The 14,791-nt window shown below is 40.8% G+C and overlaps 1 protein-coding gene across 6 annotated transcripts in view; it reads left to right on the forward strand.

Moving 5' to 3' along the window:
• LRCH1 (leucine rich repeats and calponin homology domain containing 1) overlaps positions 1-14,791 on the forward strand; it is a 196,400-nt gene that overhangs the window by 129,136 nt on the left and 52,473 nt on the right. For all 6 annotated transcript variants that reach the window (XM_004759191.3, XM_004759192.3, XM_013059805.2 and 3 more), the window contains exons 4-9: positions 1,982-2,087; positions 6,290-6,426; positions 7,169-7,296; positions 8,630-8,693; positions 11,538-11,643; positions 13,735-13,862. In XM_004759191.3, the coding sequence (XP_004759248.1) occupies positions 1,982-2,087; positions 6,290-6,426; positions 7,169-7,296; positions 8,630-8,693; positions 11,538-11,643; positions 13,735-13,862 (669 nt within the window). The remainder of the gene's footprint in view (positions 1-1,981; positions 2,088-6,289; positions 6,427-7,168; positions 7,297-8,629; positions 8,694-11,537; positions 11,644-13,734; positions 13,863-14,791) is intronic.

The following is a 14,791-nucleotide window of genomic DNA, read 5'->3' on the forward strand; positions in this document are numbered from 1 at the left end:
ACACCCAACGCTGTGAGCCTGTCACACGCTGCCTTGCCTGGGTCAGACGTGGAGCTCGGAGCAGCACCGCGGCTGATCGAGCTGTGTAGTAGACTCAGTCTCTGCGGAGGGCTTCTTCCTTCCCGGTAGCCAGAGTGGTTTTAGTCCTCAGTTGGCAGCCTTGTGACCTTCCAGATTGGCAGGTCACCTGAGGATTTTCAGATGAGAAGGGATAAGAGGCCAGCAGTCCCCTTTGTCCTGCACAGTCCTGCTCTTACATGGAGCCCAGGGGTTGCTGGGATTGGGTTGATGGTGAGCTCTCCTCTGAGTGAATGTGAAACTGCTTTGCTGCCTTGTGAAGGGGGTGGGTGGTAGGTTCAGAAGTGATGTGGGGGAATTTAAAGACTCAGTCTCAGTGGGATCAAACCTAGCCCAAGTATATCTGTGATTCTTCCCTTTCAAGCAGGACCTGCAAAGGATCAGTGTCTTATGTTGGAGCACCCCAGGGTTCCAGCCGTGAGGCAGAGTGAGAGTGTCAACAGAAATGGACTTTAGAAATTTCGTCCAATATTTATTGATCCATTACTTCATACCTGGCATTCTGCTTGGCACCAGGAAGATGGAGTGAATAAGACCCAGTATCTTCCCTCTAGGATCTCACAGGTTCATAAGAGAAGGCAAATGTGTGAGCATATGAATACAGTGATAGATTATGCATAGGGCCACAGAGGAAATAGTGGTCATTCTGCCTGGGTGTTAGTTTGGCGGGGGTGGAGGGGTGGTAAGAGGTCTCAGAGAGGAGTGATCCTTGAATTAATCTTGGAAGATATAGGTGGGACAAGAGGACAATATTAGGAAATGGCACACCAGACAGGGAGGAGCCTGACTAGGTTTGGGACTGTGAAATACCAGGGCATTGCGCTGGTGACAGCAATTGGTAAGGCTATGGCTTGAGGATGCAAGGGAAGGCTTTCAGACGGATGGTGCTGGAGAAGTAGACCTGAACGTGGCTGCTGGGCCCTGCCGCGGAGTTTGGTGGGTTTCACAGGAGCTGTTGCAAATGTCTGAGCTGGTAAATGACATAGTGAAATGCACACTCTGGTAGCTCTGGGAAAGATGGGTCTGGGCAGCAGACCGATGTAAGGAACCCATCAAAGAGACCATTATAGTGTCCCAGGAGAGGGAGTGTGGCTCTGGACTGGAGAGTAGCTGGGATGAGGTGGGGAAGAACAGAGCAGAGCTTCCAGAGAAGGAGGAAGAGTGGGATGGAGGGAGAGAATAAGCAGATTGTAAATGTCGTAACTTTCATTTTGCCTGTGTCGAGAGGTGGTTCCAATCAACGATCAATGGGATATTAGAGTTTCAGTATAAAAAAAGATGACATCCACATGCCCCACAGTCTTGATTGTAAAATGTACTTAAAGGTTTTTAGGTCCATCAAGTTCCCAGCCTTCCAGTAAGAGCTCCATTTTATCTAAATAGTGCATCCAAAAGATGCATTAATAGTCACAGTTTCTCACTGTAAAATGTGTTCGGTAAGTAGGATATGTAACCTTCTATTTCAAGGCACTGTGGGATGGTGGCTTAACAGTAGGCGGGCACTCGTTTTAAGTGTTGACTACCTTGGATGCCTGACATAACCTCTGTGAGCCTTGTTTTTCTGACTGTAAATGTTAAGCTGTGAATGCTGCCTCATGTGTCCGTCATGAGAATTATGAGGTTGAAGCCCATGAGCACAGCAGACACAAGGCCCTCAGAATAGCCCAAATACTTCACACATCCTTCCTTTCTCCTCTTTTTTTCTGCTCAGAGGATGTTCAAAATGGTACACTTTCTTTTTCTGTTCTGTGCTAAGCCTTACTTCTCCAGGGATGTACTGACCAAGATAAAAAGGTACTTGAATAGTTGTCCTCATATGTAAATTCCTTAAGAAGCCTTCACATGAAATGTTTGATTTCCTGGAAAAGGGTGTTTATCATTTCTGCCTTTGCTTTTGGTGCAGGATGTCAGCTGCAACGAGATCACGGCCTTGCCCCAGCAGATAGGTCAGTTGAAATCTCTACGGGAACTGAATGTCAGAAGAAATTACCTTAAAGTTTTACCACAAGGTAAAAAGCAATAAACCAGGAGATGCTTTTTTTTTGATTGCTTTTTGTTCACTTATGTGAAGAAGGTAGTTTGTCTAGTCATGTTTGTGTATGCCTAATGATATTAATTATTAATTAATTGTGTGAATATGAATATATAAATTTCACATGCAGTTAACAAAAAGTTAATATTCAACTCCTTTTCCTCAAGGAGTACGGCAATGCGATCATTCTCCTGTTTAAGGCTGTGTGTGCATGTTGGTTTGTTCGGGCTCACGTAACAAAGTATTACAGATTGAGTGGCTTGAACATCAGAAATTTATTTTCTCACAATTCTGGAGGCAGGAATCTAAGACCAAGGTGTCTTCTGAGGCTTCTGTCCTCGGCTTACAGATGGCTTGCTTCTCCCTCTGTCCTCACAGCATCTTCCTTCTGTGTCTTTGTCCTAACCTTCTCTTCTTATAACAATCGTATTGGGTTAGGGCCCACGCAAATTACTCCTTTTAACCTGATGACTCCTTTGAAGGCCTTATCTCCAGACACAGTCACATTCTGAGGTCCTGGGAGTTAGGACTCCAACAACGTAGGAAAACTGGGGACACACGATTCAACTCATAACCCAAGGCAGCATGAATTGTTTTGGTATGGATGTGTGATGTTCTGGAACATCGAGCTAACACTGTAGGTGATGTGCTTGGTCTTGTAGCCCCAGCTGTTAGGACTTCTGGCTTTGGACACCTGGTCACCCTGGTTGGGAGCCACCCCCTATGCTTCAGGTGAGGGTACTAGCCCTGCTGAGTGGTCCTTGGACGAATGTCACTGGTAGTTTTGATGAGTCTCCCAAAGGCTAGAAGGAAGGATCCTCCAGAACCTCAGCAGTGAGACTGGAGCCAACCTCAGGCAGACTCTTCCCTGCATCTGTGGGCTTCTACAGTACGTTGCTCCGATACTTCGTCTCTGAGTTCAGAGAGAAAGATGCATTTCTTCAGAAAGTGTGCACCCTTCAGAACCTTGACTAGCAGCTTTGTAGATGGTGGTGGATCTGAATTGCCTATTTTGGGGATTCTTGTTCAGACTTGCATCAGAATGAGTTGATGAGCCATAAAATATTGAATGCTTTCCCAAACACGTTTTCTCATTTCCAAAGATTGCATTGATTTCCTTCAGTTTCATTTAAGGCCACCAGGCATACCGGGTTTCAAATATATATTTAAAATTATACCTCAGAGCAAAAGCACGTATTTGGAAACAAGAACGAAAGCATTTGGTTAATGTGATAGAACGGCAGCTAGTCAAGAACTGCCTGACTTTTATTATTCTCTTCCTGCATCTTGATCTTTGGCCTGAAGGCAAGCAGATGAAGCTCATGGAAAGGAAAGAACTTTATAAAATGCGGTGTGCTTTATAGATGGGAGGTTTGAGTGGCTACCTGCCATCCGTCGCTTTTCCTGCACTGACCTGCCTTTTAAAGAAGTTGAATTAGAAACTCTTTTGGCACAAGGATGTATTAATTTATTACTTGAGATAATTTGGTATGAAAACTGGTTTTTTTCATTCTGTCATTGGCTAGCCCATTTTGTATGGAAATGGTTTTTCTTGGTTTGAGCAAGCACAAAGGGAAACACTCTTACTAACTACACATGTGTAAGCATTTAAACCTTTTGTGACATTAAAGAAAACTAGCCTCTAATTGTAGCCCTCATGCTAATCATTGAAAAATCATTACAGATCATCAAACTCTCATTTTCAAAGGAAAAATGTAGTAGAGTCATTTCACTGATGCCTATAATATTTAGAAACGTGTCAACGTTGTGTCTGCAAACCGAGGTTTTTCTTTGCTCTCAGCACTCCCTACCCTCTTACCTTAAGAGCATTCCTTTCTCTTGAAAAGATCAGTCACACCATTTCTATCCTTTTTATAATTGTGTTTTCCCAGGTTTAATATTTAAAAATATATTCAAAACTAAAACTTCAGTTTACTAGAAAAATCTCTCTTTTTTTTAAACATAACTTCCTGAATATCAAGTTTCTTTTTTGCTTCACTCTAGAGAACTCTATTAACAAAAGAGTATTGATAGTGCTTTCAGGCAGTGAATTTGAAGACTTTCCATATTTACTTGTTTTTCCTCTGTGAGTACCCCTCCCCATATGCTTTCAATCTGAGAAGGGAGAACAAGTCTGTGGCCTAATTACCCATATCAATTTTGTGGTGGTTTTACTATAAATACTGCAATGAGGAGACCATATTTTGTTTTTTCTAGGACCAGAATGGACAGAGTTAAGATTAAAGGAGCCAGTCATTGACCTTCTTTGCAACAGAAGATCCCTTGGATTTTCTTTTTCTTCTCCCTTTTCCTGCCCTGTTTCTTTTCACCATTCCTGGGCTGGAGTTATCATCACCATCCCCCACCCCCAACCCCACCCCATTTTCTTGTTGTGAAACTGCCAGGCTCTCGTTTTCCCAAACTAAGATGGTAATTGTGTCCCAAACTGCAATTAACAAGAATAGTCATTATAAAAACCATTCTTACTTTATTTACCTTATTTAAGTTGCCTCTCCTCCCCTTCCTGGTACGACTGCCAGGAACTAACCCTCAGTCTTGCATAAAGGTCTTCATTTTTAGCAGCAAAGACTTGCTAAAGATCTGGAGTCCAGTTAAATTTTGGTATGGACGGCCATACCACGAATTCGCCAACCTAAGTTTGGTGAATAAAATTAACAGTCTCGGAGATGGATTAATATCACTAAGGGTTAGCGCAAGGAGATCTCCCTCTCCTATATAAATCCCTCTAAGCCTTAGTCCTGTTTTAGAAACAAACCACGAAGTGAGAGGGATCTTACTTTCCCTTTTCCTTCGATTTTCTTGATTCCATGCTGTCGTCCGGGTTCCCTTCCTCCCTCTCTCCTTCACCTGCCGCCGCTCGCAGAGCCTTCATCAGGGCAGCGTCCGAGAGGAGCAGGGAGCTGGACATGTCATCTGCCCTGCTCTTGGGGGCGGAGGGTGGGGACTGGGTTTGGGCAGTGAACTACTCAGGTCAGTTGACACAGAGCTGAGCTTGGGACCTGCCAAATTGGATGCTCTTTGGCCTCTCTTCCAGCACTTGAGTCCGCTTGACTCCATTTTTTAAATACGAATTAACTCATTAAGGCATGAAACAAGGAAAGTCCCTTACACACCCAGAGGCCCAGAGCCAGGTGAACAGGAGAAGAGATACCGGTTGCTAAGAGCATCTTTGTTTGTGGAACCTGAAGTAGCACAGCGAGTCCAGTGACAACCCTCAGGCATACGAGGGGGAGGGGAGGAACTGTGGGAATTCTCCCTGTGGGTCCCTTTATATCATGCCTGCCTGTCCTCCGCTTTGGAGCTCCTTGTGTCTTCGAAAGCGCTGTATTTCACCCTTTCCCACATCCTGTAATAAACGCTGTGGACCCTTCTGACATGAACCCACCCAAGTGTTTGACGCACAGATCTTAGCGCTTTGCCCTGTGTCACCCTACATGTCTGGTGTTGCTCAGCCCCTTTGCTCCATGGAACATATTTGACTTTGTTCCTTGCAGCTGCCAATGTCGGTTGGAATGCTTGAAATTACTGAGTGTTTACTATGCCCTTGGGTGGGGACTTTAAGCTAAATATAATGTTCTGTCTTGTTTGTGGAGTTGCAGAAGACGGTGAAAAAGCAGTAGAATTGAGCCTCATCAAATCAGGATTACAGGGTCCACAGCAACATTCCGAATTAGATAGCATTTAGTTCTTAACGTGAAATTTTAAAAACCATGAACATATTTCTTGTAACCAGATACGTTGACTAGATAAGAATATTTTATGATTAGCTCATTGTTCATCAGCTCACAATTGAAGTTAAAACATAAACATGTCCTATGTGGTATGGCTTATGTGATTGTTTTGCTGGAAGAAAGGCCTTTCTAAACAATAGATATTGTAAATGTCAAGAGTGTTTCTAGCTCTTGTCAGAACTCACAACAATTTAAAATTATTGCCCTCCCGATGAAAGATTTCCCCCTCCCCTTTAGTAAAATATTTTATACGCATACCACATATTCCTGGCACATAACTTGCTTTGATCATGCTAATTGATGTTTTTCCTGGTAAGCAGAGAATGAGTTTTTGAATGTTTAGCCACATAATCTTGTTGCTTTCTGAATTTGTTCTTTTTTTTTTTTTTTTTTTTTTTTTCTCTTTTTTCTTTTCCCTGTTCTTTAGAACTAGTAGATCTTCCCTTGGTAAAGTTTGACTTTTCCTGCAATAAAGTGCTCGTGATTCCCATTTGTTTTAGAGAGATGAAACAGCTGCAAGTGTTACTGCTTGAGAACAACCCTTTGCAGTCTCCTCCAGCGCAGGTGAGGGATGACGGCAGAGCTGCCCCCCCCAGAGGGGCGTACTCTCAGTAGCGTGTGGGCAACTCCCAGCAGAGCTGGGCCTTGGATGTTCTGCTGAATTAATATTGGTTTGGACATGATCACAACCTCTGAAAGATGAAACCGTGGGTGAATCCGACCACAGGGAGGTGTCTTCTGCTACATTGAGTCTGTTTACCGGCCTTTGACTCCCTGTTCTGATCACTGCAATCGTAGAATTAAAAGTTTGAGTGGCTTAGCATTTGGACACGCATTGGAAACTCCTTCATGGGGTGTATGGCTTATCAGTGGAGTAATATATTCCTCACTTTCACGTGAGCTGAGAAACGGGGTTTAAACATTTCACACACTATCGGTTATTTAGAGAGAAGTTCCAAGTTCAGCTGTTAAACTGCGAACAAATCGTATGCTTCCAGAATTGGAATGTTACTCTGTCAGGGATTCGGCTTCTCTACTTTTTTACACTGTTTAGACTTTGACACATTTCTGTTAGGATGGCTTTCTATTCCAAGTAGAATCTAGAAGACATAATTGCCTAAATACTTATATATTTTGGAGATTAAAATGTAAATTTTGGAGATTTAAATTCTCAAATTTGGTGTGTATTGTTGAAGTGTTACTTAAAATGAAAACACAGAAATGAAAATATACAGAGTCACAGGCCTAGTGTTTACATTTTGTTTGGCCATTGGAAAACAAATATGTATTATTAATTTCTCCGTAGATTTGCACAAAGGGCAAAGTGCACATATTCAAGTATCTGAGTATACAAGCATGTCAGATTAAGACAACCGATTCCCTTTATCTCCACACGATGGAGAGGCCACATTTACACCAGCACGTGGAAGACAGGTGAGTGTGACTGCAGTCACTCAAAGCCCCCGTTTAGAATTTGCTTCGGCCAAGGCATGCCAGGTTGGTAACTCCAAAAATTCCTTTGCCTCCCTTAACCAATGCAGATTTGTAACTCAAGTGTTTTAACAGTTTGGAATAAGAGAGAGGAAATTGTTACTGTTGATAACCTTTTGACATCTTGCTAATCTTGTTTTCCCTATTCTAATCAATATTCGTCTAATCAATTCGTCTTTCCTGAATACTGTGTGTGCATGTATGTCATATGCACTCATATATCTCCTTATAAATGTAATCTATAATATAAATACAGGTATTTTTGACTTACCAGGTAAAACTACCGTATCAAGCTCAGGCATGTCTTTTTAATTATTAATTTTTCATCTGCCTCCAGAACATTGTTAAGAAAAACTGCAGGTTTTGTTTTGTAGTTGTCTTTTAGAAATGCAGTGTGCATAGTTTTTGCCATTTCCTTTTTGGAACGGAAGGGTTAGAATCCTTTCACATGCCCTTGGCCTTTTGTGGCATAATTTGGGCCTTGAATTTTCAAAGATTAAAATTCCCACACTGGACACATGTATAGAAACACATTGTTTTGAGAGGTCTTTATTGCAGAGACCTTTGCTTAACTCTCTACTGAAAAACATGGTGACTTGGGGCACCTGGGTGACTCAGTGGGTTAAAGCCTCTGCCTTCAGCTCAGGTCATGATCCCAAAGTCCTGGGATCAGTCCGAATTCAGGCTCTCTGCTCAGCAGGGAGCCTGCTTCCTCTTCTCTTTGCCTGCTTCTCTGCCTACTTGTGATCTCTGTCTGTCAAATAAATAAATAAAATCTTTAAAAAACAAAAACATGGTGACTTAGAATCTCAGCCTACTCTAATGATACCTTTATATAATACTTAAAATATGTATTCATTATTTTAGTTTTATAGACATCAACTTTGTTTTAGTCACTGGATAAAAGCTTACAGAATTATTGAGAGTAACCACATAAGAGGCAAACACCTCTTATAAAAGATAAAAGCAATTAGGCAGTTTTTGCTTTTATAGACAGTATAATTCACAAGATAAGAAAATTTTTAACTGTTTCAAGAACAGACTACTTGGTTAGAGTAACCCTAAACACAAAGAATTTATCTTGTCCTCTGTTTAGAAAGACTATTTGATTATTAGGCCCTCCTTTAATATATGGGGCTGATTTGTTGTCTTATGGTAATAATAAAATTTGTATAGCAAAAGCCATTATTTGAATATAAATTAATGTATCTTGTTGTGAACTTTGTGATTTCAATTTTTTTCTAAATGGATTCCATACTGATGACACCTATCCCAGCAAGAAGGATTCAGATTCGGGTGTTGGAAGTGATAATGGAGATAAGCGTTTATCTGCCACAGAGGTAAAGTTTGTGATTAGCTTTTTTTCCTTTCTGAGGTAGATCTATCCGCCTGTTCCTAAACCCCTCTGCGGTAAAGGGCATTAATGCATCTGTGTGAGAATGTGTGATTATGTTCGTGAAGGCAATTTGAAATCCCTCCAAGCGTTATATAAAATAGGAGCTGTTTTTAGCTTTTGCTGCGTATTTAATATTTTGTAAATGTCCCTATCCCCTCCCCCTCCCACCACACTCCTTACATTACCTAGCATGTTCTTGAATATTTCACACATATTATGAAATGATGAAGAGTGGTACTCAAGTACCCAGGAGGCATTTTTATAAAAGCATTTGTTTTTAAGTGACAGAATAATTTAAGAAAAAAGTTATTTGCATGCGTAAATGTTAAGGAGTCAAATGTGCATTGGATTTTAGCAGTTTACCCACAGGAAATGCCATTTTGAGTAGCCATAATTTTTACAGCAATATTTGTTTTCCTGAAACTTTTTGATTGTGCTCTTTTCAGACAACTGGATAAAAGTTGGGTTACTTGTAAGCTCAGAGGCCTCCCACACTAGAGCTTCCTGAAGTGGTTATAAATAGCTCATTTATCTCGCTTATAATTGGATTCCCCCCAACCTTTCACTAATATACCATCAAATGGAGTTTCTTGAGCAGGGTAGCTAGAAGGAATGCCTGGGGCAGGGGATGGATGTATTATGGCTTCCCTTCTGAGGAAATTTCTTGACTTTTGTGGTTATTAAGTTTTGAAACATTATACTACTTTGAAGATGTAATTAATAAGTCAGTTACCCCATTTAAGGAGTTCACATTTGTACTGTGTGTGACTCCCAAGAAAAATGCCTTTTCTCTCTTCTCTTCAGGTCTTCGAGGGTTAATATTTGCATTTATGTCCTAGGAAATGCTTTATAAAGCAGTGTATTAAAGTTAGGATACCCTAAAGATTTTAAGGTAAATTTAAGAAAAAACTTCTAACACAGAACATTTCAAAAGGAGCTTATAGGCAGAAAAAGAAGGCCAATTTCAATAAAAGAAAATAGCTCTCATGAAGCCACATGAATAGATTACTGGGACTCCCTGGGGGAGAAATTACTCAACACATTGCTTTATAAGTTGTATTTAATTCAGCCCCCTTAGTTTTATTAAAACTCATAAGTCCCCTGAAATGTCCCATTGTTTCAGAAATTACTCACCCTAAGCTTATTTTCTATGAAATTAAAACAGACTCTGCTTTATCCTTTATCTGTTTTTTAAGGATAATTAAGTTCGTTAATAAAATATCACACAAAGAACTTCATTATCCTTTTGTTCTCACTTAATACAAGTAGGATGCTAATATCATTCTAGAAGGAGGCCAAGGGTTTATTCCCTCCCTTTTAACTAGATGCATTATCTTTGGAATTTTGCTACGCTTTTCAGATGGGAGGAGAGTGTCAAGAAGGACCATAAAAAGGGCTCTAGTCAACAGAGTCAGTGCCAGCATCTTCCCTTTGGCCTTTTTTTGGTCTCACGGTGTAGCCTCCTTACCTGAGAACCCCTCCAAGCAATTTGTTTTTCAGAAAGAAAAGGGCCCTGAATTATCCAATATAGCTTTCTGTTTTCACTTTGGCAAATCCGTTAGCATCTATGGTCAGTTTCTCTGGCTCCCCACTTCTGTTTCACTGAGGCGTTCAGAAAGCACGTCTCATTCCCTTTCTTTGGCTGTTGCCCTTGTCTGATTGATTTAGTGTTTGTCTCCAAGAAGTTTAAAACATATTTTTGTCAAGATAAACATGAACAAAAAAATTGGCGGCTGAATATCTGTTGAGTGGATGAAATGCACACTTGTTTTGTGTCAGTTTCCAAACAGTTTGTGCACGTGTCCAAAAGTAAACGAACACCGGACTCTGAAAGCCACGGCTTCAAGAATTAGGAGCAGCCCACGATTCCCTGAAATGCGTTCTGTGGAGGTTCAGGATCCCTGGGATTTGGAAAGCTCACTAAATAACAACATGAAAACGGAGACGTAGGAGAATAAAGGAAGCTCCAGATTTCATTCGTGACAGAATCGTAGATTATCTGAATAAACTTCATCAGCTAGTGTGGGAAACAAGCACCCCTGAGACAACTCACTTTGATTACCAAATCAAAGCTTTATTCTGAAAATTGCGCAGAACACATGTCCTTTTAAGCCTTATGGTCATTCAGCACTTTTATATATCTGATGCAGCCCAAAGGCCTGTGTATCCCTCAGTCTCCCACAGGGAAATCAACTGGAGTTTACTGTTGCCCTGTGAATAAATTGTTGCCTGCTATTTGTGACTAGCACCATGAAACCTTAATGCAGTTTTGGGAAATTGGTGGTGGTGTGCAGTTGCAGAGTACCAGTCCTCGGGCTAGTGTGATAGTATATTTAGTTACTCCTTCGTTCAATCAGGGATAACATAGTCCTTCTTAGTGCTCTGATAGTTGCTCTTAGGTTGGCAATGCCATCAGGTACCTGACAAATTTTTGGCTCAAAACATATGTACAGAGAAACACTTGAGTGTTAGCTCAATGAATTTTGTGAAAGTGAACACACCTACATTGCCAGCCACCAGTGCAAGAAACAGAGCTTTACCAGCACCCCAGAAAGCCCACACATGCATCCACCATGCAAGCCAAGAGTGGCTAGAGTCCTCAAATAGCACGGATTAGTTTTTGCTAGGATTTGAACTTATGTAAGTGGAATGGTTCTTTGTATCTCGTTTTTTTACTCAATATTATGTTTTTGAGAATCAGCAGTATTCTTTTAATCACATAGCATTCTCTTAATCTACATTGATAATGCTTGTCCCTTGAATGAAGCTGTGCATTGTTTCCCTTTAGCCTTCTGATGAAGACACTGTTAGCCTCAATGTGCCAATGTCAAATATCATGGAAGAAGAACAGATCATCAAGGAGGACTCATGCCATCGCCTTAGCCCCGTTAAAGGTGTGAGAATGAAAGACGGGGAGAAAAGTGTTTGTTTTAAGTTTCAAATACTCTGTTTATAATCTACACAAATAGGGCCATGGTATTAGCTTAAGTTTATTGAGCGTTTCCTGCGCACCAGGCTCTGTGCTAATCTGTGAAGGTGACCTCATTTAAAGTTCAGAACTCTGAGATGGATATTCTAATTGTCTCCATTTTATAGGTGAGGGAACCAAGGCTCAGAGACTTTAACTTGGCAGTGATCACACAGCTAGTAAGTAAGTAGTAGAGTGGTTCTCATTGTGAAGATTTTATAACAGTCTTTAAATCCATTCTTGGAAAGCATATATTGACATATAGATATGTTAGGAAACACCAGTGATTGTTCCACTTTGATACACTAGATTGGCTTAACACAGTACAAATCAAGTGTACATGGGAGTTCATGATTGAAAGGCAGTTCCCCTCCAAGCAATGATCTATGCAAATGATTCAAAGGCCCAGACTTCTTTCAAGTTGTGACTCCAGCATCTGAAACACAAGATTTCCAAAGTTTCCAAGTCCTGTTTTAAGGCAGAAGCTGGCCAAGCACGGAACCTTGTTCACAGGAGGTTTTTAGTGGACTGAGCCTAGAAGTGCCCATCACTTACAAGGAGGCCTGGATACATGGCCACATCTCTTACACATGAAGATGGGAAATGTAGTTGAGATGTGTGCCCAGGAATACACTTGACTTTGGACAAGACAAATGACCTTAGTTCTCTTACCTATAAATGAGGTGATTAGATTAATTAATACATAAGATCTTCAGTAGCTGTCAAATTCTGTGGTTCTCTAATAATCACCACGTGATCACTAAGTACTTTATGACCAAGAGAATTTTCATTCTCTTGAAAATCCTAGCAGTGTATTTCATATCTTGGTGAGGAGCCCTCATTTGATTATATTAGGGCAGTATTTCTTTCTTTTTTTTTTTACTGCTCCTGTTTATTCAATGACTTTAATAGAAAATAATAAAATTTAGTGTTTAATGATTTGTGGCAGAGATGACTTCATGATATATGAACAGTATAGAACTAGATTAATATGCAGATTTTCTCCCTAAATCTTTGAAAATGCTCTCATTAGTGATGGGAGAGCCGTGTGAACCAAATCAATGTCTAGTGTTTGCTTTCACTTTCTACCTTCAGGTTTTTAAGTTTAGCACTTACATGTATCTGAGGTTTTGGTTGGAACCTTACATTATCCCCCCCCCAAAATTACTGTATACTCTATGCAAAAACATAATTGCCATATTATTAACTTGGATAAGCTATGTAACATGACATGGTCTACAAGGTAGTGCAGGCAAATTTTTAAAACAAAAGAAATATGTAATTTGTCACCAGTGAGTTTTTTCCTCCCTGCTCTAGAACTCTAGAAGTGGGTATTCTGGGTAGGAGTCCTTAAAGGGTGCCCTACTCACTTCTTTTCAGTTTGCAAATCATGAAGAAGAGATCTGCTTGGTGTTCCTGTTGCCTCTTTCAAACTTCCTTTTTTTTTGCCTCTTTCAAACTTGGTTTCCTCTGTTTCTTTTTTTTCTTTTTTTTTTTTTTTAATTTAAAAAATTTTTTTTTTTTAAGATTTTATTTATTTATTTGACAGAGAGAAATCACAAGCAGATGGAGAGGCAGGCAGAGAGAGAGAGATAGAGAGAAGCAGGCTCCCCGCTGAGCAGAGAGCCCGATGCGGGACTCGATCCCAGGACCCCGAGATCATGACCTGAGCCGAAGGCAGTGGCTTTAACCCACTGAGCCACCCAGGCGCCCTCTGTTTCTTAAGAAAGTTATAAGAGATTTCATTTCTTTAAGGGATGAAGCCAGAGAGAAGTTTAGACTTTCCAGTTTGCCATGGGGGTGGGGGGAGCTTTCTATTTTTTTTTTTTTCTCTTTTTCTTCCTTCATTCATCTTTTCATCCCACTCTTCAGGGAAGAGACAAGTTGGGTCGTTCATAAAACCTCCAGAAGAAGCAAGGGCAGGGTCTGAAAGTCTGATGGTAGGTGAGGGTTATCCGTGCTTTGCTCATCTCTTCATGAAACCATCTTTTTGTCTTTCTCTACGTTTTCCTAATAGGGGACTTTCATCAGGAATTTCAACCAGAGCCTTCCCTGTTGGGTGACAATGACAACTCAGGAGAAGAAAGAGACCAATTTACTGATGGAAAAGGTGTTCTCCATTCAGAATGTATAACCTATATTAAGGCAAGTTGAAAATCTGCTAATTTTTAAAAAATTTTCTTCTGTTTGGTGCCTTTGCATTTAAGTTCAAGGTTACTAGTCAATCACCTTAAATATCAGCTTACTGCCAGTTTCCTCAGGTTTCTAAAATATCTTCTCAAAGCATGGGATGTCTATTTCCTGATGTTGGGAGCTGGTCCCTGTGATACGTCTCGTGTGTCTGTAAATGTGTCTTACTTCCTTTATATTCAGTGATCAGTTAGCTTTCCACCTCTCAGTGCAGGACAAGTTAGCAGACGTGTCAGCATTACCATCACTAAAAGTTAAAATAGACAATTTTACGTTCTTTTCCATGTATTCTAGGTGAATGCTTTTCTTGGGAGTATGTCTGTAGTATAGAGAAAAAACGGAGAGACTGAAAATCTAGAAACAGAGGTCTTCTCTTTCTGGGAAGGTCACTCTGAGGATACTTACACCTGAGCTCTCATCCTTGCACTGAGGTGTTGAAAGTCTGGATGAAATCACTGCATTCTCCGGTGACCTTTCATCCCAGTTGCGACACAGAGAATAGAAGAACACTAGCCCTGTACTAACACTGGTAGTGAAGGTTCCACTTTGAGATATGATTGGTGTGTTTCTGCCAGTCCTTCTGGCTCAGACTGTGGCCCCCAGGAATCACAAGGGTAATTGAATAAAATTCATTTTCACTGAGACTCATGAGAGATGATGGTCTCGGGCTTACTGTGGTAAAGCAGGGGTGAGGTCTCTCAGTGCTTGTCCTTGTTTCCTGAGATTGGTGCTGGGATGGCTGCTGGGCTGGGTCAGTATGAGGGCAGAGCATTGCTTTGTTTTGCCTCATCTGGGAACATATGCCCATTGCGGACCCAAGGTTTTCACTGCTCTACAGAATCCCCGATTTATTGATTCATTCACAAATAAATTTTAGTGAGTAG

The sequence above is a fragment of the Mustela putorius genome, unplaced genomic scaffold (assembly GCF_011764305.1).
Source record: "Mustela putorius furo isolate JIRA1106 unplaced genomic scaffold, ASM1176430v1.1 tig00000179_pilon_pilon_pilon, whole genome shotgun sequence".
Taxonomy (NCBI): Eukaryota; Metazoa; Chordata; class Mammalia; order Carnivora; family Mustelidae; genus Mustela; species Mustela putorius.